We start from the raw sequence: 26,896 nt of genomic DNA, 5'->3' as shown, positions 1-26,896 counted from the left end.
TCACTATTTCCTTTGACATTGCAGATGCGTCTTTGGTTTTGGCGGATTTAACTGTGGAAATTGTAAGTTCTCAACATGTATACACTTTAGTTTGGGTGAATGAAGGGTTAAGTCAATGATACACTTTTTATTTACAGTTTATAAGCTGATAGCGGTCGTGGTGTCGCCAGCAGGGGGCGGTATTCTGCTCATTCTAATCATTGCCCTCATAGTTATCTGTTTCAAGTAAGACTCAAGATTATGTGGTTTTAATGTGTCAATACTGTAATTATATAGTGTAAATGTATTTTTTTGTGTTCTAATTCTTCTGTATTATATTTCTAGGAGAGATAAGAATGACATAAATAAAATAATATTCAAGAGCGGAGATTTGCAAATGTCCCCTTATGCAGACTTCCCTAAAACAAACCGTATATCCATGGAGTGGGGAAGAGAAACAATAGAAATGCAAGAAAACGGCAGCACCAAGAATCTGCTACAAATGACTGACATTTACTACTCGGTAAAAGGAGAAAAGTTATTAGCGGATTCTAAATGAAATACAATCAGTCACATGAAGGTTTGTGTGTCTCTTTTTCTGTTTGTTCCCAGCCAGCATTACGTAACGCAGATCTGGAGCGGAACGGCCTGTACCCGTTCACCGGGCTCCCTGGGTCTCGGCACTCCTGCATCTACCCCGCCCAGTGGAACCCCTCCTTTACCAGCGATGACTCCAGAAGAAGGGACTACTTTTAATCATTAGACAAAACACATTCAAATCCAAAAACATTATTTTTTCCAATTATGTTAATTGGTCAACTATATATATATATATATATATACATAATTACTATAAATATATATATACATAATTGAAAAACAGCACAAAGCTAAACCTTATAATGATTAGTTTTTAAACGTCCCCCTCATACATTTTCTTTCTAATTAATTTAAACATGGCTTTATCAATTGTTCTTATTTATATGTCCCTAATATCTCTGGCCCTCAGAGGCAACCGTTGTTGTGATTTTGGGCCTTACAAAAATACATTTAATTTAACTGAATTGAATTAATATCTGCAATTTTGGCAGTGCTTTTTTAATTTTTTTTTTTTATATTTCACATTTTTATTTTTATATTTCTGTAATACATTTCCCCTTACATTTATGTCAGTAAACTGCAGAAGTAGATTTTTTCACCTTCAGTGTCTCGTTCTACTTTCATTTGCATTTTAGGGTTGCAGACAAATTGCTCTCATTTGTTTGTTCCACCAATGCATTGCACAAAAATGTGTGAAGATGTTTTAAAAGTCAAATGAACAGTGGTAAGCCTATTGTGGCAATTTCATTTAACAACAAATACTAATTGTCACATTTGAAAAGTACAGAAAATACACCCACTGTTTGATTACGGTAATTGGAACTCATCTATTTATGATTTGCCAAATTCCACAAGTTGGCCATTTGGACTGTGTCCTATGTGTAAAATACCTAATGTATTTTATTTATTTCCTTAAAATAAGCTTGTGTTGTAGAAAATGTGAGGCTAAACCATTCTTAAACCTGTTGCTTTAAGATGTGTGCTCTGTGGATCTGGAGCTGTGCTATTGCTGTGTTTGGCTCGCAGGTGAAATTGTTTTTTAATTTGTTTGCTTGAGTCAGACTTATATTTTATATATATACATATATGAAGTATTATGTTTCATACTGACGTTTTAGTCAGTTTTGTTAATTTAAGAATAAAAAGTTGTTTTAATATGTATTTGTTTTATTTCCGAGTGAGTTCACTCTGGATCAACAATACCATAAATAACATGAATTAAATATTAAATAAATCCATTTGTACATGACACACACACATTTTAAATATTAAATTGGGGTTAAGCTAATGCAATATGATTGTCTGAAACTTCACACTGACTAGAAACAAAAAAGTTGTCTAGAGTCTAAACTAAAGTGCCACCATTGTGAGGTATTGCTTTGTTTTATTTTATTGGCTTTTTAAAAGTTGTATAAAATTGTCCATAGGTGAACCCTTGAGAAAAACATCCTTCAGGCAGTCTGCATTCTCTGAACTAAGCTTTGGAACTCCTTAAGTCCTGAGATAAAAACGGAGCTGGACTGGGGTGGTTTTAAACAGGTTCTCAAGCAAGTTTTTACTAGAAGTCAAGACATGTAATCACTAAATAATAATGTCTTGCCTTTGTATAATGGTGAATATATAATGTCAACCTTGTTTGTAAAAGACCTTCTATGGGTCAAACATTTTAAATTAGCATTGGCCATAAATGTGTGCTTCATGTTTTATTAAGTACATACTTACGGAAGGGCATTGTATAAGGGTATTGTATAAGGGACAAATTATCAAATAAGCAGAAGACGAGGCTTCTAACTTTCATTCAGAACTGGCTCTGAATGAGCTGATGCTGTGTGATTTGTTATGGTCCATTAGCAGAGCTTCATATTCTATATAAATGCAGTGCTTCAGTGTTCAGAGTGTTGAGCAGGCAAACAGAGACATAGCACAGTAGCTTTGAAACTAAAATGAAGACATTGATTGTTGCATCAGTACTGGCCTGTACAATAATCAATGGTTCACTTATTTTCTTCAATATAATTGTACACTCTTTTTTTACTTTTTGCTTGATTTTTCCACCTGATGCTGGACAGAGAAAACAGCCTTTGACGCTACTTCTGGGATTTCTTATTTTGTGCTCTCTGTCTTATAATACTTTCTTTCTCATACAAGGCATTTATGGCTTATTCAATGAATTTTCATTCATGTCTTCATGGCTCACTGATTTATCTGTGGACTACACCATGGTCAGCTATGTGTGGCTGAATTTCTACTACTTCATCCAGATTGTACCTGCTCCATTTGCTCTTTTCCGCTGGGTAAAAAGAAACATTAAGTCCACTATTTGTGTGCTTTTGGGTACTGACATCTTGATAACAACATTAAGTAGAATACGTGACTTTTTTTTATATGTTTTAATACAATATAGCTCTGGTTTTCCTTTTAACGCAACTGGCATACATGAATTTGAACAGACACGCATATTTTCATTTTACACGATCATGGCTCATTATGCTGTGATGTTATGTGTAACAGTGGTGAGTAGTCTGTCTACAGTGTGTTACCTTCACAAACACATACAACGCATGGGGAAAATGGGCCCTTCCAACTCTGGCACAAGACTTCGGGCTCAGATGAGAGTCACCATCACTGGCATATTCCAAGGAGTGTTCTTCTTTCTCTTTGCCAGTTTTTTACTGTTTAGCAGTTTTTTTAATGAGAAGTCAGATTTTTGGCTTGACGAAAACATAAAGCTCACGGTCACCACTGTCTTCATAACTGGGACCACTGTCACCCTTGGAATGGGCCAGACTGTGTTGAGGCAAAGGATCGTAAAAATGTACGACACACTCAAGCGTGTGACGATCCTGTGGTCATGAAAAGCTGTACATAAAGTTTCTGTTTTGTTGTTGTTTGTTCCTATTATACTCATGATAACAATATTTTAGATTTGTATTCAGTCTTTGTAAAGAGCCCATTGAAAGATGATCTGAATACATTGTCTCTCGTTATTTACTTATGCATACAAAACACTTCTTATTGATAATTATGTCAAATGTAATGTTGTAGATTTCTTGAAACTGTTTTGTCAATTTGGAAATACATGCTTCATATTTTCACTGATCCATACTGGGGATCATCGCTGGAGAAAATAGATTTTTGTGTCAATATACATGTATTTGTAATAAATGGTGTGCACTTCAGTCCGTCTACTGTATTTGCATGTTCAGATTTTGTTTCACAACTCACTAATTTAGCATCAATCACAGACATGGCAGCTTTGCATAACTTGTGCATGTCCTTTGTGCATCTTTTTGAATCCTCATAAAGCAATAATTTAAAATAAAGGAACTGTTTTTAGTATAACAAAAATACCGTAACACTGAAATGGAAAAGAACATGCATAACTCGATATATTTGTACTTTTCAGAATCAGAAAAGGTTTATTGTCATTGTCATTGAACATACTTCACAAACATAGGAATTTGTCTTAGTGATTCGGTGCAACATAAAACAATGAACAATGATAAAACAACCTAAATAAGTCCAAAAGAGAAACAATTTAATTTTGTAAAATGACCTCAAAGCTTCATCTGATCTGAATTATTTTTATTTTGTTAATGAAAAATCCTTGCTGGTCGAGTTCTAATTCATTGACAATTCTATATATATTGGTTGCTACTTTCTACTCTATATTTGCATTTGCACACAAATTGTTGAAATCATTAGCGCACGGCAAAGAGAAAAATGGAAATATAGTAAAAACTGTGGGTAAGCCTGTCTTTGTTCAAAAAAAGGCTTATGTAAGGCAGAGTATAATGTGAGCAGCTCGAACTTATTATGCAGAGAAATAAAACTACATAGTGTTTTTATTTTTTCAATAAATACAATTCCTTACAGTTCTGCAACAAGAATGACATGAGCTGCATGCTTTTGTCCAAACAAGAACAAAATATAGAAAGTATAATTTAATTTACATATACAAAATAATAGATTATTTGCATACAAGAACCATCTAAATGTTGATGCTGTTTGTAAAGAAGCAGGTGTGCACTGTCACAGTCCATCACCCGAGCTTCAGAAATGCAATGCTTATGAGGTTGGTTCAAATTAGAGCAGGAGTCATTGATACTTCACTAAAATAAAGAACAATGTTATGTCATTATTGGCCAGTAAAATAATTTTTTTGTACATTTTCTACCCTTTTTGTTTGATTTTTCCACCCCAGACAAAGAAATCTGACTTTGATTCTGTTTCACGGATTTATTTTTTTTATCTACAGTCTATTTTGCTTCCTTGATCTTACTGGAACTATTACTTAAAGGTGGTATGGACGATTTTTTCAGCAAATTTTTATCATATTTCCTCGTGGCGTGGATAAATCATTTGTCCTGCCACGTATCAATCACAAAACGCACCTATCGCTCACCTGCAGCCGCGTGCGGTTCCTCCTAACGTTTCCGTGTGCCTAAGCGCATGGATCTATCATAATATAGTTCCCTCAGTGTACGGGGCAAAATGAAGACGGAGAAAGACAGTTCGAGCTGACGCAGAAGTGGACAGAAATCTACGGGAGACGAGCGATGCCATGCGCTCCGTTGCGCTAATAAACAAACGCACGTGTGTGTTGTATCAGTCCACACGGGGGAGTGGCATCTGCACTTCCACCTGAGTTCTCAAATCGCCGAAAAATCGTCCATACCGCCTTTAATCAGTGAACTCTTTAATTTTTTTTTCAATTTTTTTTTTATTGAAAGAATAAACACAGACCAATCAATACTTGTGTGTAAATAAAGATACAATCCAGTAACATTGTCAAAAACAGAAAAAAGAGAGAAAGAAGGAGGAAAAAGAAAGAAAGAAAGAAAAAGAGGAAAAAAATAAATAAATAAGAAAAGAAAGTGCGGAGTGGGCGGAGCCAGAGAAAATACAAAGTGTGTATTGTTTGAGATGACCGTTTTTAGAATAATGCATCCAAATGAATTAAAATACAAGGTTTGAGCACCTGATCCATAATGTGAGTCCCATTTTGTCCAGTTTATGTTGAATTTGTCCATTTCCAAGTTCAGTCCATATGTGATTTTTTCCATTTCCCGTACGTCCTTTATGATGTCGGTCCAGTCCTTTATTGTTGGTGCAGTTTGTGTCATCCATTTTTTTGTGATGGCCTTTTTCCCGGCCGACAGAAGTATCCTCCAGAGATATCCATTCCCAACGTCCATGGCAGGAGTTCTGAGACCCAAATACATGGATCTAAAGTCTGATGGGATCGTAGTGTCAAAGATTACCTGTAGTGCCTTATTAATTTCTGTCCTATAAGTCTGTACTACAGTGAACTCTATAAATGTCACTTAAATATAACGCCGGGTCAGCTGGGGCCAGGTCATTATCCAACTAATAACTCAAAAAGAGGGGACACAAACACTAAAGTCAAAAGGCGTAAACTCGATACATTGAGTGGAATGATTCTGCATATTGGTAGTAATAACAGATAGGCAATTATATTTAATTTGTGTCAGCTAACACAATTTGATATTGACTGTTTATTTAAAGGAAATCAACTTCAAACCAACTGGAGTTCAGCATTGGAACTGGCGCCACAAAAGACAGACTCATGGGCTCATTCTGCTTTATTATGGAGGATCCCTCACCATAAAAAAATGCACAGATGGCACAATAATCTGCAGAGAATGTCTTGCAAGATGAGTTCCAGCCTAATGTAAATCTGCTTACCACTATACCAGAGTCAGGTGCAGTTACAGGCCATTTCCTGTTGTTTCCTTTTTCCATTTTGCCTTTCAGATTTCAGAAGTAGAGCTGGATGCACGTCTTTTTATCAGCCTTTTACTTTTGGTCAATAAAATAGAAAGTAAGGATTTGGACATGAGGATTTTCGTTGAATTACCGACCTGGGCTTTCAAATCCTTGAATGGTCCACTTCTTTTTCTGAACCTGATTTTCAACATGTTTTTTGCTTTTTGTCTAATTTTTCCACCTGGCAACGGCCAAAGAAAACAGCCCTTGACAACACTTCTTGGATTTCTAATTGTGTGCACAGTATATTATTGCATTGTTAACATTTTGACAATATTGGGTCTAAACTTTCCCCCTCTTTATGTCATTTTAATTCTTCTTCCTAATGTGGACTACGGCATGACCTCCTACGTGTGGCTCAACTTCTACTACTACCTCCAGATTGTTCCTTCTCAATATGCTCCAATCCAGTGGGCAAAGAGAAACATCAAGCGTACCATGTACATAATACTGATAATTGATGGCTTTATTACTTTGTCTACTAGATTACCTTTCACGATATTTCAAGTCATATTTCAGGTTAATTTCACACACTCTGGGGACCAACAAGAGACAGTCATTTTTGGCGGTATCTCTTTCTCTTTGATCTTATCCCATTTCTTACTGATTTTTGCTGTAATGATTGTAAGCAGCTTGTCCACGGTGTGCTACCTTCACAGACACATAAAAAGTGTGGCAAAAGGTGGGAATTCATTCTCCACAGCAAAACTTCGAGGTCAGTTGAGAGTCACGGTTAGTGGCATTTGTCAAGCAGCGTTCTTCTTTCTCTACATCACCTACTACTTCTTCCATTCCTTGTGGGAATTGTACTCCGAAGACTTCAGATTCGGCCCGTGGATCATGTTAACCGGCACCACTGTATTCATAACCGGCACCACTGTCACACTTGGGCTTGGCCAGTCTGCGTTTAGGAAGAGGATAGTGAGTACTTTTAACTGGTTAAAATACAACATGTGTTATAATGCTGCAGGTGTCAAATCAGAATCAGATTAACTATCAGCTAAATAATGCCTTTGACTGTCCTCTGTGCAGCGCTGTTGAGCCTGAAACAATCTTGTGATGAATTTCAATCCGGTGTCAAAGACTTTGTCACTGGGGTGTTCCAAGGGTGGCACTGGGGCCAGCAAACACTTCATTTTGAATGTAAAGCATGGTAAATGTATGCCTATTTTCTCTTTTTGTTATACTCTACTGCAATATTGTTAAAATCAAACAAATTAGTTATTAGTTGGGTGGCAAATCATATTTCAGGTGTGTCTTGTGCCCCTTCATTTGGGCCTTCATTAACCAAAGGATATATAGTATTTATAGAGCATTTTATGGAGCATCATCTCTAATGTGTGGGTTGATAGTATCTGCTGTCCAGTTGCATAGAACAACATGGTAAAGCATAAAAATAGCCTGAACAGTGTAAAACTGGTGAGTTTTACACTGGCCAATAAAATAATCATGATTCACTTTTTTCTTTGGGATACAATAATACATGTATTTTATGCTTTTGTTAGATTTTTTCATTCATGTTGATTTTATATGATCATGATGATGCATATGCTGTGATGTTATGTGTAACAGTGTGTGACCTTCACAAATACATGGGAAAAGCTGGGGAAATTGGGCACTTCCATTTCTGCTAAAAGTTGTTTATGGTTTGATGTTTGTACTGCACAGTTTTCTACATTGTATATTTAAATCCAAAGAACTTTCTCCCTAACTGGGATCTCTATCACTCTTGGGTCCGGCCAGAATGTGGCAATTGTACAAACACTCAAGCATCTGTCACACTGAAGAATCCTTTGGTTGTAATTGTTGAACAAGTGTGATTGTTTTTTGGCAAACATATTATGATTAAAAAATCTCAAATAAAATAACTGCTATTGAAACTTTTTTCTTGGCCCTGTAGAGGTAAAATGTAATTTATGATCTATGTTAGCCTTTTTACTTTTATTTAGCCTTAAATGCAATTAAAAGCACTCTACTGATAAGGTTATTGTTGGCAGTCAATTAGATGTACTGTAAATGTCTGTGTATGTATGAGATTTCTCAAGGCAAACTATAGACCAATATATATGCATTATTGTGAATAACAGCCTTAAAGCTCCAGCCTAAGCCCATTTTATTGTTTGTGTCAATCACCTCCCGAAAACAAAAGACTAAATGAAGCTAGAATAATTGTTACTGTGCTGCACGGTGGTCAAGTGGTAATGTGGCAGCACATATGCCAGGCTCAGCCGGCTGCAATGTTATGAGTTCACATCCTGGCTCCTGACAACTTACTGCATGTCTTAGTTCTAGTGGTAATCTTGGATGGACAGAAAATATACACATAATTGTTGCAACTTTCAACATTATATTTGCATTTACATTTGCAACACAAATCTTTTGATTGTTTTCCAAGTAATAATCATTAATGCATGGAACAGACATTTCAAGACATTTGAAAGTCAAATGAACATTGGGTAAAGAGGTTGTCGCAATTGTTTTGTAGGCAAATGGTGCTGTTGCAGCCAATTTCCTTTGATTTCCTTCAGACTATTTTTGAACCCGGCCACTGTTTTAGAGCTAGAGACACATTTCATTATTGGCTTTGTACATTTATTAAACTAAACAAAATAGTAATAATTGAAACATGTTTTTATCTCTTTACTGACACGGGTGTGTAGAATAATCAGTGGTCTGCCCATTTTTCTGAACATGATTTTTTTTTTTCAAAAACAAAAAATCAAAACCAGGGTACCCATGAAAAACAGTTTTTCTCATTGGGTTTTCCCTGTATAAATAGATCAATAAATTAAAATAAATGTTCATACAAAAAACATTTCCCTGGACGTGTGAGTTGATGCTGTTGTTTTCTTACATTTTGGTTCAAGTTATAGAGCAGGCAAACACAAACATAGTTTTGTTTGAACTAAAATTAAGAATTATACTGTCACAGCTTTACTGACCTGTAGAATAACTACAGAATAACCCACTTTTAATTTTTAACATAATCATACACATTTTTAATGCGTTTTGTTTTAGTAGCACCAGACATATAGAAGCATCCAACTGTGTTTCCATGACTACACTGTGCATCATCATCACATGTTATAATCTCAAACAAACAATAGGCTGTAGATGATAAAGTCTGATGAGCAGTTTTGACTCCACTTTGTGTAACATTGAAAACTGACATAAACAAAGACTTTAAGAACTGCTTGGAAAATGAGCAAGTTTTTATTTAAATCACTACATGTAACAATAATAATGATTAAAATAAGTTGAATAGTGTTTGTTGTAAAGAGTTTTGCATAAATAAATAAAAAGGCTCGTGGGCACAGTAGCCCCGCCCACTAGCTCTGTCCTCTGCAGTCGCGGCGCGAGAACAACACGTCACGTCCAATTCCTTCTTTCGGGAATATTTCATCCACATTCAGGACCGCCGGGGCTAAAAAGTGACAAAAACTCTCTTCTATGTGTTTCGTGCTCACATTTCTTCCGTGGATGTTGTGAAGACGCCATGTTAAATCCGCCTTTTATCTCCTGAACAGGTAGAGCCACGTTCACGTCTCCGTTATGTTGTTGCACGCGCAGTGTTTCCTGACATTACACGCTTTCTGTCACATTTATCTGCAAAAACCCAAACTTGACTTCTTGACGGCAGCTAAAACTAATGTTTAACTTTTTTTGCGTTCACATTTTCAGTGAGAGAGTCCACTAACTTAACTAACGTTGCTAAATAAAACTACTGATTGTGTAAGTAATCGTAAACTAGATTGAGCTTAATCTGCCTGTCAACGAGCCTCTGATGTATCATTTGAGCATGCAATCGTTAATAACCATTTAAGTTAAATAAAATGACTGCAATTTACGGTTATTTTTGTTGTCGACTAGTCAGTGATTCTATTTTCAATTTGTTGGCCGGTCAAACGATTATTTGTACATTCATTGATGCGTTAAATTTAACCAAATTAAGGTTGATTAAGGACAATTATCAAAATATGACACTGATTGTAATTATCTCAATTAATTGTTACATCCCTATTCAATAATGGTTTAATTTTTAAGTTCATAAAATGGTATGTAACTTTTCTGGAAGTGAGTTGCCACCTGCGTGAATGTTCTATTGTGTGGCATTAAACATCTTGCATTTTCAAGGGTCGTCTTCACAAATCCAGCTGTAACTTGGCCTGGTGGTGTCACCGGCTTGTCTCCTTGGAAATAGATCCAATGTCCTGTCAATGTGATACATCTCCTCCAACTCCACAAAATATACACAGTGCACCTTCAAATGTTGGTTTAATAGTATATTTAGTATTATTGTGTTGACTTTCTGTTTTGTGTTGTCCACAGAGACGAGACAAATCAAAGCCTTTCCTCCGGTTCATAGCCTTTTTCACTTTGTCTGTGAAACCCATGTCTCCAGCCCTGACTAAGCTTCTCAAGGATGGTCATGGCATCCACTTGTCGTCACCTCCTGCCTCAAACGAACACTCGGTTTACTCTGTGGACCTGGCCTCACAGTTCCAGCCCTCAGATCACTTTCAGAAGATGGTGTTCTCGGTTCTACCCGCTCTCGACTCCTACTTCCAGCCCATGGCCCTGGATCTTCCCTCCAACACTGGGGTCACTACCGGCCAATCGAAGTCTCTAACACTTCCTAGTCCAGACTGCTTGTGTCTGTCTTATAACAACAGCATTACCGAGTGTCAACAGCTCTCCTCCATGTTCCCTGGTGTGTCGCACATGTGTGGCGATGGCCAAGACTCGAGTCTTTACAGTGTCTCTCCTCCTTTTGTGAATGGAGATTACAATTCTGTTTTGGCTCCCATCATCATTTCAAATCATGAAAACTGCAGCTTGGATCAGCTGGTTCCTGGGCTAAAACTGCGAAACCAAATAAAGAAGAGGGCCTCGAGGCAAACCGATCTACACAGTCGAGCGCTGAAGCTGCAGAGGAGACTCCAAGCTCTTCTAGGACAACACGCTTCACTTCACTGTGATCAGCAGCTGGAGGGGCTGCGAAAACATTCAGACCTGAGAGGCTTTTCTGCCGGGGCTGAGCTTTCACAGGCGGAAAGCGAACGGCACTTCACGAAGATTAAAGAGTTCAGTCAGTGCAGCCAGGCGGTGTTGAAGGGTCTGCAGGAAGCCCTGGACTCCGAGGCCACAGCCAGCTCCAGCTCAGATGATGAAGCGGTGGAGACCAAGACGCCCGGTGAATACAGAGAGCCAAGTTTGTGAGTATGAACTATTGTTGCCATGACCTGTACTTACTCTTTCTGTGCCATTTCCCGTTCTGTAAATGTTTGCAAATCTCATTGGGACTTGTATGGTTTAGAAACATCTCAGCAAGTAAGTCTGGAAAACATCAAGCCAGGCATTTAAATGTGAAATTAACATATCTTAACAGTAAGTTTTTTGTGGTCACCATTGCCAAACCACTGCATTTTACAAAACTGACCAATGGAGCTCAACAGTCCCACCCACTGTGAAGTCCACCATGGTTTCTTATCAGTAGAGTTTTGGAAACAAATCTAATATTAAGAGTTATTAACGAGGGGTGGGCACAACACTCCATCTTTTACAGTGTGGTGCATGGTCTCTGTGGCTGAAAATGATTACACATTTCAGTAATGAATGCACACACAGTTAATTTTTCCCCCGCCTGCAGCCATAACACAGTCAAACACTCTCTTTAGCCACAAGCTAGAAAATACACCCAGAGCTGTCTGCGAACTCACAGTTCTCCTCCCGTCTGACGTCAACAAATACTTTCGTTGTGTGTTTCTGTGTGTGTAGCTAGGTTCTTTTGGAGGGAAACTTGTACTTGTGACTGTGAGTCCTTGAAAAGACGGTAAAGTGTAGAAGAGAATGGGATTTGGTTGTTTTAGTTTTGCTTGAATCACTTAATCAAGGTGGTGGAAAGGTTAATAGAAGGGCAAAACAAAGCATGATGAAGATTAGTCATTCACTCATATTCATCAATTATGTCATGTATTCCTTGTGCAATTTGTTTGTTGAAAACTAGCTTTGTGTTTACCTACAACAACCAAAAAGCCTTGACATTTTCCACCAGGACACACAGCGGAAGACTGCAATAAACAGGACAACAGGCGAAAGCACAGGATGTTTATTATCTCTTAAAACTCCAATAAAGACGTGTTTGTGTCCAGGCTGTGCTTGTGGCTTAGGTCTTGTCCTTCAGCTGGTCTTTTCTCTGTCCCCCCGTGAAGGAACAGGTCTATTTACCCTGCTCTATCTCCTCTCCCCCTGGACCCTGGATAATTCTCCTGCTCAAGATGTTACTTCCTGACAAGCACATACTTTAGCCTTTTATATTTAGAATCCGTTCAAACTGTCCAGATGTTCTTTTTCTTGTCCTTTACTGTCAGAATTGGTCCCCACTCACTTTTGGCTGTTAACTGTGGAATGCATAATATGGGAGGGTTGCATTTTAACGTACACGCCCCAAAACCCTTCTGCCTTAATGTTGCCTCTGTGCTCGAAAGGAATTTGTGAATCTGACTTGCTGAGGCAGGCTTTTCTTATTTCAAAGCACAAGCCTCAATTCGTCATTACAAATCGAATAATAATAATAATAATAATAATAATAATAATAATAATAATAATAATAATGACGTACTGTAATTGTAGGGATGAACAAAACATATTATTGTGAGGCTGTTATTTTAATAAGGAGTGACATTTCTTGGAATGTAACGTTAAGAGCTCGATGTTTCTGTAGAGGAAACGGGAAGAAAACTCTGATAAATGGACTCGCACACTTGAATTTGTCCATCTATACATCATTGTTTAGTACTCAACATGTCCTATGGAAGTTTGATTTTTCTGCCCTTGCTGTGTAGCTGCTTGGTGACTGATTGGCCTAACCTTTCAGTGTCTAAAGTGTGAGCGTTTGAAGTGGGGGAAGCCCACCCTGACCAAGCCAAGGTCCAAGAGCTCTGCCATAGCAACACCAGCAGAGTCAGCCAACCAAGCACACACTGGAGCACTGGATACACACAATGCCTCCCAGCAAGGACACATTTGACTTCTACCAGTCTAGATATATGATACATTCTGTGACTATTTGACTTTGCATTGATGACAAAGTGTTTTTTGCCCACTTTAAACAAAGTAATCACACGTTTTTTTCTTCATACTGATGAATCAAATTTTTCTTTTGTCATATTATAAATAATAATTGGCTTTCAATATTAATATCCCGAACATAAACGACTAAACAGACTTAATCAGTGCGATTTAACACAAAAAGGTCACGGCAATTAGACTGATCCAAGCTGATCACTGACATGACAGAATCGCTATTAAAACATGTTTAGCTCTATTTAAACCAGTACTTTTGTGGGTATTTATGAGGACACAACAAGCTAATGCTGAGGCGTCATTAGCCAGTACACTTATGCAAATCCAGAGTGCAGAAACATTTAGATGGTGAATGATAATAATATGAATAACAGCTCGTATTAAATCGAGGCCAAATCATTATCAACTCACAACTTCAATGTGAAAAGACTGCAGTACATATGATTCTTAAACAGTAATGCAAAGTTATGTTTTCTTTTTTCCTAGAGCCTCGCCATGTTTTGAAAAGAAGTGGCTCAAAGAGAGAGCAGAGCTGGGCAGCAGATGGACGTGGTTACAGCTGCGTGTGGCGGAGCTGGAGGGGCGGATACAGCAACTAACGGAACTTCACAAGAACATCTGCTCTGCCAAGGTAAAAAACACACTAACGTAGCTGTTGATTTAATGTCTTAACAGTCGTTACTAAGCGTTTACCTCTCAGGGTTGTGTGGTGCTTGGAGATATGGCAGGCCAGCAGATGAAGAATGCACTGTTGATAGAAATGGCCGACATAGAACCCTGCAGCCCAACTCACCTTCTCCACAGCATAGAGAGACAGGTAATGGAGGCTAATTCACTTTGTGTCATGTTAAACGCAGCTGCACATTATCCTTATCTATCCCCCAGAGCCACGGCAATTATTGTTGTCAGCAAACCAACAACAGGCTTTAGCGTGTGACTGTGGAACTGAGGACATGTTCAGTCTAAAAAAGTCATACTCGGACATAACCTGCTAGTTTGATGTGCAGTGAAGCAGAGACTGTTGCCACCTCCATTAGACGAGAGCCAACAGCTTCTTGAGTGTGTTCTTCAGTATGTTTTAATAGTTCAGTTTTAGGAGCTTGTTGACTGTACAGTCCGATAGAGAGGAGCTAATGTGAGGCTGTGCTGTGGCTTTCTCTTATTCCACTGACACTCAAGTGAATTTGAGTGTTAAACTTCCCGGAAACTTTCTCAAACTTAAACCCAAGGCCCCGATGTCTTTGCCCACAACCACAATCAAGACAATGTAAGATAGTGATCTGATTTGACTGTTTACTAGCTCCACTGGTAGTGTTGCACCATTGGCTCATGTTAGAGGCTTGAGTATCTCTTTGAAAAAAGATAAACTTGTAGCGATCAAAAATGTCATTAGCAATTTTCAACAACAAACACAAAAATGAAAATCCACTGTTCTGGAGTTTTGAACAGCAAGTCAATTGAACTGTTTCGATTATGAATCCGTTTTCGATCAATATTGCGGTTTACAATGTGCAAAACGTTTAGTTTCATTCTAAAGCATAATATGGTTTTTATTGTCTTTTTACTTACAGAGTGAACAGCTCAGCAAGATTGTCAACAACCTCATGCCACCTCTGAACCTGTCTCCACTTTCAAAGCCTTGGCAGCTGTGGGAAGACAAGAGAGCTTTTAATAGGTAGAAAATGCAGAACTAACACACCAATACATTTACATCCAAGATATCTTCACATAACAATTTACAAAAATGACTTCTTTATCCTTTGAGCTACTAATTTTCCAAAGCCATTTCATTCTTCCTGCTACAAAGATAAAAGCCCATCTTCTAGTTTGATACATACAGAAATACGCAAAAGCCGTTCTGTTCTTTTCTCCACAGTGATGTGTTTGTTTCTGGAAGCTCAAAGAGGAGGAATTTTTGTGTAAAAAGGAGACGGCTGTTCAAAGACGACATGTCCTGCGTCTGCGCCCGCACCCGCCCTCTGGTCGCCCATCACAAGCCCAGATTGTTTAGCCTGAGTCCTATTTGCAATAACAATAGCTCGAAGGTAAGATTAATGCAGATCTAAAGCTTTATTCTTTGGGACCATTTCGTCAGTAGATTTGAGGTTGGACAGTTTATGTGCTGGAAAATGTAGAGGATATTTATATGTTAATGTTAATTCAAATTACCACATTCTTCTGTCAGATGTTGCTTCAAAGCAGCTCTTCAGCCTCAGTTGTCAAAGGTCACAAAAAAAGCTCTTCAAATGAAGACAAAATTAATTAGAACCCAGACGCTGATTAGAGTGTCTGATGGGACTCAAATGAGCAAATGTTTGTGTTTTTATCCATCACTACTACAGACTTTAATTTAATAACATGGCATAAGCCTTTATATTTATTCATTTGCTCTGGATCACAAAAATACATCCTCTGTAAGTACATACATATAATATAACAGTGGTGTAAACAAGATTATTCATCTCGAGGGGTTTTTCCTCATGAAATCTAAATGAATGTATAATAAAAGGAACTGGCAGCCCTGCGATCATCAAAAATTCTTCTACAACCAGCCTGGACTATACATTGGCATAACAAAATAGTTCTTGTTTGCTTTTTGTATTGTTATAAACATACAGACGTAACTATAGTGATCAAAAAGGACTACTTAGATATTGGTGATAAAGTACAATTATTCAGTTTGACTTATTTCTGCCACCATAGTCTCAACAAAATCTATTGGAAACATTGAACATATTTAACAAAAACTGAAAGCACTTGTCAAATACATATTGAAGTTATGTAACGTTTTCAGATATTTGGAGCATACTTTTATTTGGTACATTGGAAAACCTTTTCTTCCACACTTTTACTTTGCCCTACAGTGTTTTTCCCATCTGCCTGGTCTCACGTCATGTTCCTGCTCCTACTGCTCTTCCTCCTGTGATCCGGTGTGTGATCCGGTGTGTGATCCGGTGTGTGATCCGGTGTGTGATCCGGTGCGTGATCCGGTGCGTGATCCGGTGCGTGATCCGGTGCGTGATCCGGTGCGTGATCCGGTGCTGTCGTCCTCTGATGTGGCCTGTAACTCCAAAAGCACGCTGCCTTCCAGGACGTGTAGTTCTAACAGTGAAGGTACGAGGCCCTTTTTAGGAGCAGAATCATAATATCATCTGTTGTCTTACATTTGTCGTCTTTTCTCAGGCTCGGCTAGAGAAGAATGGTCTCAAGTACCTCTAGTTATAAATGCGCTTCCATTGAGTCCGGTACATTATAGAAAACGCTGCTCAACACCATTGTACAACAGTAAGACTCCACAATACCAATTTATTCACGTGTTATAGTGAATTGTTGCTAATAGGGAATTTAGAGCTAAGTTATGTGCTTTAAGTTGTGCTTTTTATGGTGTATTTTTCATTACAGGTCGCACTCAAAGAGAGCTCTATAAAAAGAGAGTGTTTGAACTTTCACCCATCAGACAACCTGGCTGTCGAAAACACAGAAAGGTCCATCAGAGGAAAAAGAAAAGACGACTCGGGGACAGTGTCACCGAAGGTTTCCAACTCATCCACAGCTACATACGTACAAGTTTGGTATAGTGTACCTAAAATAATATTAGTAACACAAAATGATTTATTCTAGATGATGAAGAAGACTCATATTGGGAGGACAGCACAGATGAGATGTTTGAGGAAAATTACGTGTTAGTTTCACAGAAGCAAAGCACAAGGGTAAGAGAAGATGAACTCAAAACAGAACCAGATACAGTCCATATAAACATCATTTCTTCCCAGGGGGCTGTGCACAGACGTCATGGAGGAAGTATGTTCAATATCGACAACATCGTCATCCCAGCTTTCTTGACCAAAGTGGAAAAGCTTCAGTACAAAGATATCGATACACCGAGGTTTGTTCTACACTGTGACACTTTCATATCGTCCTAAAGTTAGTTGTGTTGATCTGCAGTGTCACCGTCATATTTTCCCTCAGCTGGCAGGTGGTTGACCTTCAGGCTCTAATGAAGGATGAAGCTGACTCCGAGAAAGGCCAAGACGAACAGGTACTTTTTCTTTGTTCATTTTAAAGCTTTAGTCAAACAATAATATATAGTCAAATATGTGTGTGCAGATGGAGAAACTCACTGACGAGGTCTTTGCTCAGAGACATTTACCTTTAGAACAAAAAGAAAAACGGCGTTGGTCTTTCTGGGGGAAAAGACGCTGTAGGCATTCCTCAAGGTGAGCAGACGAATGCCTGTTGGGGCACGTCTGTAACGCGACAGCAAAACAAGGAAATGGAGAGATTAGAGATGAACAGACCATGTTTGAACTAAATCAAAGGCATTGCTTGTTTTCTTGACCCAGATCTGGCAACAGGTTGTCCTGCTGCGATGGTGTTTTTGAGGGAAAATCTGTGGACTGGAGTTTCACTCAGCTGGATCCTGACGAACAGCTGAGCACAGAGGAATGCCTGGTGAGATTGAAGTATTCCACAAACAATGCAGACTCTCTCCTTTCAAAACATTAGACAATAGTGTAACTACATTTACATCTACATTTTCTACCCGTTCACACATGTTCTTTAACACATATGCGCTTGTGATATTGTGAGTCTTCTCTTACACTATCTGGAATCATGATCAATCCTTGAGAGCTCACACAGTGTTCAGCCACTCTCTGCTCTTGATGTCGGAGCCTGATTGTAGAGCTTAGTCCCACTCAACTGGATTGAGAAAGAGATGAGCTGTTGGCAGTTGTCCTAATCAACACTGCTTCGGTTCCAGTGCACAGCAGCTCCCACACAGACCATGATGAGCACTCTTTGATTTAATAACATGTGTGATGCCATTGTATGAATATTAGACGGTACAAAATTATGCAAGTGCATAAAGGACATTTTTTAGCCTTATGGGAAGACACAAAACCTTTTTTTTTTCTTCTAAATCTTATAGCCTCAAGCACCCTGGGAGCACCGAGTGTTTCCCCTGAATGAAGATGATGAACAGGCTCTTTCCTCTGAAGTCCTGCAGGGGTGTAGCACTTAAAACAAGACTCAACTCTGATCTTATGGCGTCTCAATCAACAGATACAACACCGCCCTCTTATGGACATTACATGGACTGCACACCGTGGCAAGGATTAATTTACAGTTTTACAATCTCAGGACTCAATTACAATAGTTTTTCCATGTTTATCTCTAGTTTATACCCAATATAATGATCAAATGTATTATCTACAAAATTAAATATATATATTTTTATTTAAAGTTTGAGTTATTCACAATATGTAATTTAGCCCTACTCTAGGAAGATTTTTTATGATATTTTTTATATTATATGTGTGTTTATTTGCTCTCAATATAAATGTATTTTAGCTGTCAATGCCAATGATGTTGTTGCTTTGTATGATACTAATTATTTGTGTAACTTCACTGTAAGTGCAAATCACATTATTAACCAACTTAACCATGCCATTCTGAGACCATGAACAGCAAATGTTCCCAAGAAATATTGTTGAAAACCTTTATTTATCACCGACCCTATTCTTCACAATAACTGAACAGTACTTTTGCAGCCATGTTGCACTTTAATGTTTACAGTACAAAATTGTACAATGTGTTCAATTCCTTAGAGACTACTGTCAGTATGGACCAGCACACTCTCGAGTATGTAATGTATAGTATCTGTGTCATTTATTGTTTGTCCTCAAAAAGATGTGTACAACTTCTGTACAACTGTAAAACAATTGTACTTTTTGTGTAAAACAGTATGTAGCCTTTGAGACGAGAACACAGAAAGTATAGTAAACTGGAAAACAAAACAATGACTACTTAATGCTTTCACCATAAGCTACAACAGCTGTAATGACAATGGATCTGAACTTTGATATCTTAAGACTGTCCATTCTTCATCACGTTAGAGGAGTAGACAGGACAGATGGAGGTCAAGGTGGTCCTCAGAAGGTGAGTTTCTTCAATAATAAATTGTATTGCTTTTCGGTTTTAATTACAGGTACTTTCAGGATTATATTTATTATCCCCTTTGTTTGTCGTTCATTGGAACCTCAGACTACAAAGTTTCTGGTCTCTTTTGGATGAGCCAACAAGATAATAGTAAATTATTGTTTACAAATTTGAGTGTAACCTCCAATCATTACGACCTGCACAGCCAGTACATGGCTATACTCTATAGAGCCACACGGGGGCGACATCACTTCATAACCACTCATGGATCAAACCACGTTAGTAGCATAATACTTATTTGTTTAATAGGTGTAGCCTATGGCTTGTACATAGATCTAATTATAACTTCCAACGGTTTTGAAGCCTAATTATGAGACTGGGTGTTTGCGAGGAGCGTCCACTTAGCTCGTTTATTGTAGCTTCACATTTGCCAACCAAAGATATCGTCCAAAAAACATCATTTTGCTCAATACTAGCTATTACGTGATAAACTGTTATGCGGCATCATTTACTGTTTCAGATGATTTCATTTTTTTATATGTATAATAATATGTTGGGTTTTTTCCAGGAAACAATTCCCTCTTGTCCGTATCTACCGTAATACTGTAACAGGATGCGCCACATTCGTGTATCTTACTACTACAGCCATTACGGTAAAGCAAGCTGCGGAACCTGTGTGTCGGTCTGGAGCCGGAGTTGGGAGAAGACACTGCGCTGAGCAGGTACATTTCCACTCTTTTACCGTTATTGCCCTTTTGTCATCATAATAGTCTACAGACGGGTAAAGATAATATTCAAATGTACGCGAATTAAAAGAGAAAAGCGGTCCAAACGTGTCCACATTGGAGCGTTAATGATGGGTCGCCCCTCTGTGGATGTGACTGTGCTGTTTCGTTTCAGAGCGTGTGGCGGAATTATCCCTGGGAACAAAAAAAGGCATCACATCCGAACAAAAGAACCCCGATGTCCAGGCTGTAGGTAAGACACGCGGGGGGAAACGTCTCTGAATTATTGACCACCGCTGTTAATGCATATTTGTCTGTGGGAAACGACCGCATTGTGCTGCCACAGGGCTTTACCTGATGCGGTCACTGCGGGAACTTGGCTCTCTGCGGTAGTAATTTAAGGACCGTGTCGCCGGTGGTGAAGGGGAAAAAATGGTTAAACCTTATTAAGCAACGTTCAAGATCCAAGGAAACATTTGTGTCAATCACATTTCATATCTGTGCAGCCTATGTAGGACAGAGGAAAGACTGGGAAACAGGTGCTGAGTCATATTTGCTGGTGCCTTTTCCATTGAGGACCCCTAAACGCAAATATATTATAGTATTGATGAGATTGCAACACATTACCTCGTTGTAAACTACTCTTTATACCCATTCTGTTTTAAAATAAGCGTAATGGCCTTATTCTTTACATTTTCCCATTGATCACTGACTCTGATCCACCAATAACCAAGCAAGAAAGGGCTTATTGATTGTTGTAACATGTTGCTGTGGTTTTATACAACAGCTTTTGAATAAGAGCTGAGATTGTGATGTTGTCTCCAGTGCGTCCAGAGAAGATCATTTAAAACATCTGTACATTTGGGAGGAGTGCAGGGAGCATTGAATCATGAATGGTGTGGCTCCTCCTCGTTGTTGGGGGTGGGCATATGTCTCCCAAAGGACAGGGGGCTGCTGGTGGTTATGTCTCATCCCAGCCTTATTCAGCCTGTTATTCACGTCCGATCATTAACTGTACAACGCCACCGTCTAGTTTCTTCACACGGTCACGCTCTCACGCATTGAAGACTCTTAAAAACAATGGAAATGCGTCACCTGCGTTCATGTTTATGTGGGCGTATGTATTATTTACATTCTGCTGTGTAGTGTTTGTAATGTACACACATGGCTGTATTCACCGGATTAAAATGAATGGAAGTCAGACTGTATGCTGGTTAAACAAATAACAGTGTTACAAGTATTTTAAAGGTGCATTATGTAACCTCTCTGGTGGAGGTTCTGCTACTGCTGCTTTGCCTGATTGCCGTAATTGATATATCTTGCTTTTATTTTTTAATTGCAAGTGTTTAATTGTAAAAGTACATTGAATAACATGCATTCTTACCGTGAGTGGACTCGCCTCGCCACAGATCTGACCTGTAACCTGGCCTGATGGCATCATCTGTTTGTCTTCATGAGGATAGAAAAGTTGAATGCTGTATTGTGGAATATTCTAGGACAAACGACAACATATCCAGGGGGACAAGCAGGGGGCAGAAGAGTTACATTGAGCCCTTTTAAGTTTTGGTACAGTATAGTGTAGTAGTCCAGTATGTGGTAGATTTATCTGTATTGTATTTCCTTCCAACTGAATGCTAATGAAGTATTGATCAGCTGTTGAGAAGTCAGACAATAAGATACGACCAGATGTGTCCAGATATATTCCACTAGCTGGAAGCATTTTTGACACTCAAATCGCACATCTTCATATTTTTCATCATCATTGTCATTATTATTTTTCCACTTGCATTGATACTGAATCTGGGTTTGTGTTTTGTTTCATTCAAGTACCATACATTTGAATTATAAAGCAATTTATGGCACAAAGAAGCATCGGTTCAAAATTGTGTTTTGGACAAGAACAGCGTCAAGACTGGACAACATATGGAAGTGTTCTGTTAGATTACAGTGTCAGTTTTATTGGGATGTCGTTGAGTTTTACTTGGGAAGATGTTCAAGATTGGTTTTGAGACTAATACATTGGGAAAATAGTTGTATTTTCGATGGATATGATTTGTAAAACACTATGTAAATCATTGCTGTGGAGGTTGTGTAAGAGGACATGAAGAGCGTAGGGCAAACTGTTGACTGGCTGTAGTGACTCTGACACTTGAAATGAAACGGACACAGAATTTAATATGTAGTGTTAATCGCCAAGGTAAGCAGGGCTGCCTATGAAGGGTTTTATAGCAGAAAAGGGCCATTTGTATCTGGCGGCGTCATATACAAGAGGTCAGCTTTGTAAGACCTTAACAACAAATCCAATAAAGTGTTGTAGCCGGCCTGATATCGACAGACATAGGTTATTGTCACGTTCAAAGCATTTTCTGTCTGTCTGTTTGTAGTGCATTACCAAAGAGTCTTTTGTTTTGTTCTGAGTGCTTCATTTTTTGACAAAGAAATACAAATTTAATTCAGACTAAAAGGTTCATATGAAAGAGACTTTAACATATAAAACAACGGCAGAACGTGACGCTTTACAGTTAGACCATCGCATTCTAGATGTGCCTGATGAGACTTAATTTACATGTAATTAACATCTTGTTGACATTCTGTTCTTCCTTTAGATTAAATCACACTGAAAAAGATGGAAACATTTGAACCAGCTGAGCCCTTTTTGGTTGCACCAGTATTTTCACATTTTGACACAAACTTAAAACATATTGGGTTGTTTTTCTAGATTCTGCACATCATTGCTTTGTATTTAATATTTTAGCATAATATAAATAACAACTCTGAGTCAGTAGAGGAAACATCACTCAAAAATGTAAAAATAGTTTGCCTTCCTAATGACGCAGCACTATATACTCTTATTTTGACAATCCTTACCATTTGTCTGCATAAGAATACATTTGTTATTGTTATTTGTGTGAATTGTTATGTTTAGGATTCATCCAAAACATCTGTTTATAGCACCCGCTTCACAAAGTCTATTCTTTTTAGCTTTGCGTCACCAGTGGAAAAACAATGCAAAGCCAGAAATAACTTAAAGGCCACAAAGAGGCTGTGACTTTCTGCAACACACTGCTGTTATTATGCTATTGATTGTTTCGATTGTTTAGTGCATGCAGACAGTTCAAGGCGCTAAAATGTGGAATGTCCTCCTTTTATACTCTGCGCTTGATATTGACCTCCTGTTTTCAAGGATAAGGACGAATGTTCCCCATAAAGAAGGCATGTGTCTTTGATAGAGGTCTACGTCGCCTGCTTATAACTTGGTTTATAGTTAAGGGCAGCGGGCCAAGGATAATGCATAGTACAGTCAGTGAGGGCAGGAAGTGAATGTTATCTCATGTTCAGGTTTATAGTTTTAAAGATTTTGTGTTGTTGTTGGTCAAGTATTTACGTGGAACCGGGGCCTATTAAAAATAATTTAATGCATTTAAACATTCAAATGAAAATTAATAGTTTTTTAGCACAGTCTAAAGGCTCAAATATGCAAAATAATGACTTTAGTCAAGGGAATAAATATTGATATTGCTGCAGATTGCTGAATGTTTTTATTTTTGAGGCAAATTATTAACACTTGCTACATGCTAAAAGGTGGGTAAGTGTTGTTAAGTGACCAGAACAGCCTCTTCAGCTACAAGAGGCCAGGCAGTAATGTAATAAGTGGGCAACCTTTGTGTATTTATAAAAAGAATAATAAAAAAAATAACAACAGACTATTACTATTGAGATTTGTGCTCTTTTATTGCTTCTACACGTTGGGCTTTATTTATTAAACCTTTGCAAAATAAGGTTGTTTCTCATTTTGTTTGAACTAGATTTTTGGTCTTACCAAAAACAAAGTAAAATTGCAAAAAAAGTAATGATTTCATGAACATAAACAATACAGACTTTTATTCTGTGCCATTTAATACAAATAATATTTCATTTTCTTTCTCCAAAGTCTGACCTCTGCTCAAACCACATGTTTTTAATTGACAGAGGATCGACTGTGGACTTCTTGAAAAATCCCTCGCGAATAATTAACAATTTCACATGACTCGATCTGTTGATCTTTCGATTAATTGCCCAGCCCTAGAGCAAAAGTGAAAATACAAGAGTCAGACAGTTGGAATTTGCGTCTCTTAAAGACAATAACACAAGCAACATTTTACCCCTGGTTAAAAAAATGGTCAAACAGTCGACCCACACTCTCATTGCGCACAGAAAGTGAACAAACACTGGAACACAGCTGCTGGGGGAGCGCGCACAAGAAAGTCCGGCGTCTGTGGGAGTCAACGAGGACGCAGCCTTTTCCACTGTCCGTGTGCCTGAAACCCAAAGACACACGCTCAGATGTCCAGCACTATGGTCTGCGTGCAGGGGTCAGTGGCAGTGGAGGAGGGGGTCTGTAGCACGCTGTGAGTAAAGCGTGCTTGTCTGGACCACTGACAGCTGCGCGTCGATAGGATCAAGTCACGTGCAAGCTCACAGACTCCAGGGATCTTTGTGCTTTCTTGGACTATACTTGGACTATTCTATTGTTCTAGTCTACAGCAGAAAATGTGCACAACCACCTGCGAGGCTGCAGCTCGTGGTACGTTTCACGCTGTGCTCTGACACCAAGAAAATCTATCATTAAAGCCAAAGCGAATTATACCATTTTATGTTGGCTCTTCTAATTTGTACTGTTATTTTCATCTTGAATACATTTGTTGCAGTCCCGTCCACAAGGCCTGTGTGTGCGCCTCGACACAGCTGGGTGTGGTGCTGCTCTGGTGCGTTCACAGACCACACCCTAAACCTGTGCTTTGACTATCACTGTCAAATAGGGCCGTTACATTATTTTTGTAAATGTGACATTGCCATCCCATTTCAAGTTCTGCATCAGACGCCGCACTGTACTGATTACTGTTAAAAGTTTGCACGTGTCCATCTGCCCCGGTGCATGAGATTGGTCCTGGATCCCAGATTTGGCTCTGGATGAATGCTCCGGAACAGTCTCTCTATCTTTACATCAAGTCTATCAAGAAGCAAATATACAGGAGTAGAGACTTAATTTGTGTTCTTATTTAACAATCACCATTCTACATAATTTAATCATCAGGAACGTTTACATTTGGCTGTGGGCTTTTCTATAGGCAATCAATTATAATTCTTGAAAAGCAGCAAAGATACAAACACTTTTGAATCCATTGTAAATGTACAGTATAATCATTTACATATTGGTTTTACATCACAAATAATATGTGCACTTTCCAATAAAGTGAATCACATGCAACACTCCCAAACATGCTGTTTTTTTCTGACCCTTTTTGTAAACCCCCAGTTTCCAGAGCGACTATCATATGACAGCTCCTGCCCTGGTTTCTACAGCTGTTGTTGTTAGCTTTGTGAGGAATCCATCAGTCATTTACATTTCTGGTCCAACAACAGCCTGATTGACCTCCTCTCCCAGCCAGCTTGACAGACCCCTGCAGCCCCCTGTCCCACAGTGATAGGCCTTTTGCTTTAGTACTGTCTCATGCAGTGGGTTTGATCCTTTTGTCCTGTGGGACAGTTCGGGTCAAGATATCCAACCTTTTCTTTGTGGGAGGCCAAAGCCAGTAAAACCTGGTTCACTGCAGTCTTGTCCAATCTTCTATACCTTCCCTATTTGTCTTTCTGACAGCTGTATACTATTATGTTTCTGCGTTTGTTGCTAATAGTGCCTTTTAAAGTTGCCAAATTTTCTTGTTTTCTTATTTTTCACATTTTCAGTTGTCATAACTACCGGTAAATTTGTGCAAGAAGTGCCGCTTTTGCTAACAATTGAATAATTGTTACTCACCACTTTCAACAAAACAAATCACATCATTTTTATGGCAACACGTAATGACAGAGGAGGTACACAACATATTTCTCTTAGTATTAAAGAAAATAAAAATCAACATATATAGCTGCCCAGCATCTTCATTGTGCAATCAAAATCTGAAATTGTAAAACAGCTTTTAGGCAATTTCCCCTTCTTCCCAGTCTGTTTAGTGCACTCTGTGAGTACTATCCCAGTGAAGAGGGTTTACTCAGCTCATTATCCTGGAGCCTGAACCCAAAGATGCTCCAAACATAGAAAAACTCAAAACAGGAACCTTCACGTTGAGCGTCCATCAAAATCCCACCACCCACTTCTCACCGTAGTTTAACTGTGAAACACTGTGGAAATCAGCCTGTGACCAACTAAATATACTGGTCCTTAAAAATAACTCCTGGAGAGTGTGGACCTCCGTCTCCGAGCCTGTTAGCCTTCTATTATATCGTTGTTATTTCAAGATGAAGATGTACTTGTATCTTATCGTTCAAGGGATCTATTCATAGAGTTCACAATGGCAAAGCAATCGTTGCAGCTAATTATTTGGCTGCATGTCTCTTTCGATATTAATAATTGTCAAATCAAGTTGACGAAGTGTTGTCGTGGAGTCTGATTCAGAAACAAATTGAACACCTTCAAAGACCCTAAACATTTGTTCTGAGAGATCATATCCTGCATTAAACACTATCATTAACTTACATAACTCACTTCTCTCCGCTTCAAATGCTTTCCGATTACACTCTCTCCAACTTCACGTCATGTGTGCGCTTGCTTGATGGACCACAGAGGTTGATGTGCCGCCCGTTGTCATGGTGAGAGTGTTAAATAACCAAGCTGCACACGAATTACAGACGCTTAAAGCCCAATCGTGCACAGTTTTGACCTTACCTTTAACTTCATATTACACACACGGCCTGGTGGCATTTGAAAAACATTAATTTTGGAGGTACGTTTGCGTTTC

At 38.6% G+C, this 26,896-nt stretch overlaps 4 protein-coding genes across 12 annotated transcripts in view; all 4 read left to right on the top strand.

Moving 5' to 3' along the window:
• The window catches only part of heg1 (heart development protein with EGF-like domains 1), a 29,916-nt gene extending 28,180 nt beyond the window's left edge, over positions 1-1,736 (top strand). Inside the window, exons 11-14 of the mRNA XM_072444125.1 lie at positions 25-62; positions 138-225; positions 325-502; positions 592-1,736. Coding sequence (XP_072300226.1) covers positions 25-62; positions 138-225; positions 325-502; positions 592-735 — 448 coding nt within the window. The 3' untranslated portion in view covers positions 736-1,736. The remainder of the gene's footprint in view (positions 1-24; positions 63-137; positions 226-324; positions 503-591) is intronic.
• Positions 1,737-2,762: 1,026 nt separating this feature from the next.
• Positions 2,763-3,434, top strand: tas2r201.1 (taste receptor, type 2, member 201, tandem duplicate 1). The gene has a single exon (XM_072444124.1). It carries the CDS (start codon positions 2,799-2,801, stop codon positions 3,432-3,434), a length of 636 nt encoding a protein of 211 aa, XP_072300225.1. The 5' UTR covers positions 2,763-2,798.
• A 7,250-nt stretch (positions 3,435-10,684) lies between these two features.
• kansl1l (KAT8 regulatory NSL complex subunit 1-like) overlaps positions 10,685-26,896 on the top strand; it is a 44,549-nt gene continuing 28,337 nt past the window's right edge. The window contains 16 exon segments of the mRNA XM_072444123.1: positions 10,685-11,585; positions 13,942-14,086; positions 14,156-14,272; positions 15,027-15,130; positions 15,332-15,500; positions 16,320-16,375; positions 16,484-16,569; positions 16,639-16,740; positions 16,858-16,989; positions 17,077-17,165; positions 17,229-17,341; positions 17,425-17,494; positions 17,563-17,672; positions 17,799-17,907; positions 18,386-18,474; positions 18,476-18,565. Coding sequence (XP_072300224.1) covers positions 10,762-11,585; positions 13,942-14,086; positions 14,156-14,272; positions 15,027-15,130; positions 15,332-15,500; positions 16,320-16,375; positions 16,484-16,569; positions 16,639-16,740; positions 16,858-16,989; positions 17,077-17,165; positions 17,229-17,341; positions 17,425-17,494; positions 17,563-17,672; positions 17,799-17,907; positions 18,386-18,474; positions 18,476-18,565 — 2,405 coding nt within the window. The 5' untranslated portion in view covers positions 10,685-10,761.
• Positions 20,286-26,896, top strand: part of map2 (microtubule-associated protein 2) — a 68,846-nt gene continuing 62,235 nt past the window's right edge. For 7 of the 9 annotated variants that reach the window (XM_072445094.1, XM_072445092.1, XM_072445093.1 and 4 more), the window contains exon 1: positions 20,287-20,373. The gene's annotated coding sequence lies outside the window, so the exon portion shown is untranslated. Of the gene's footprint in view, positions 20,374-26,896 lie in introns of all 9 variants that reach the window. The other 2 variants (XM_072445084.1, XM_072445085.1) reach the window with 2 other exon arrangements.

Source organism: Eucyclogobius newberryi, unplaced genomic scaffold (assembly GCF_026437365.1).
Source record: "Eucyclogobius newberryi isolate DKJ021-1_F unplaced genomic scaffold, fEucNew1.0.hap1 SCAF_14, whole genome shotgun sequence".
Taxonomy (NCBI): domain Eukaryota; kingdom Metazoa; phylum Chordata; class Actinopteri; order Gobiiformes; family Gobiidae; genus Eucyclogobius; species Eucyclogobius newberryi.
This window is presented reverse-complemented; position numbering and strand designations above follow the sequence as displayed.

Excerpts from the sequence above, each read along its gene's own strand:
- tas2r201.1 (XM_072444124.1), top strand. The coding sequence starts at position 2,799 with ATGGTCAGCTATGTGTGGCTGAATTTCTACTACTTCATCCAGATTGTA.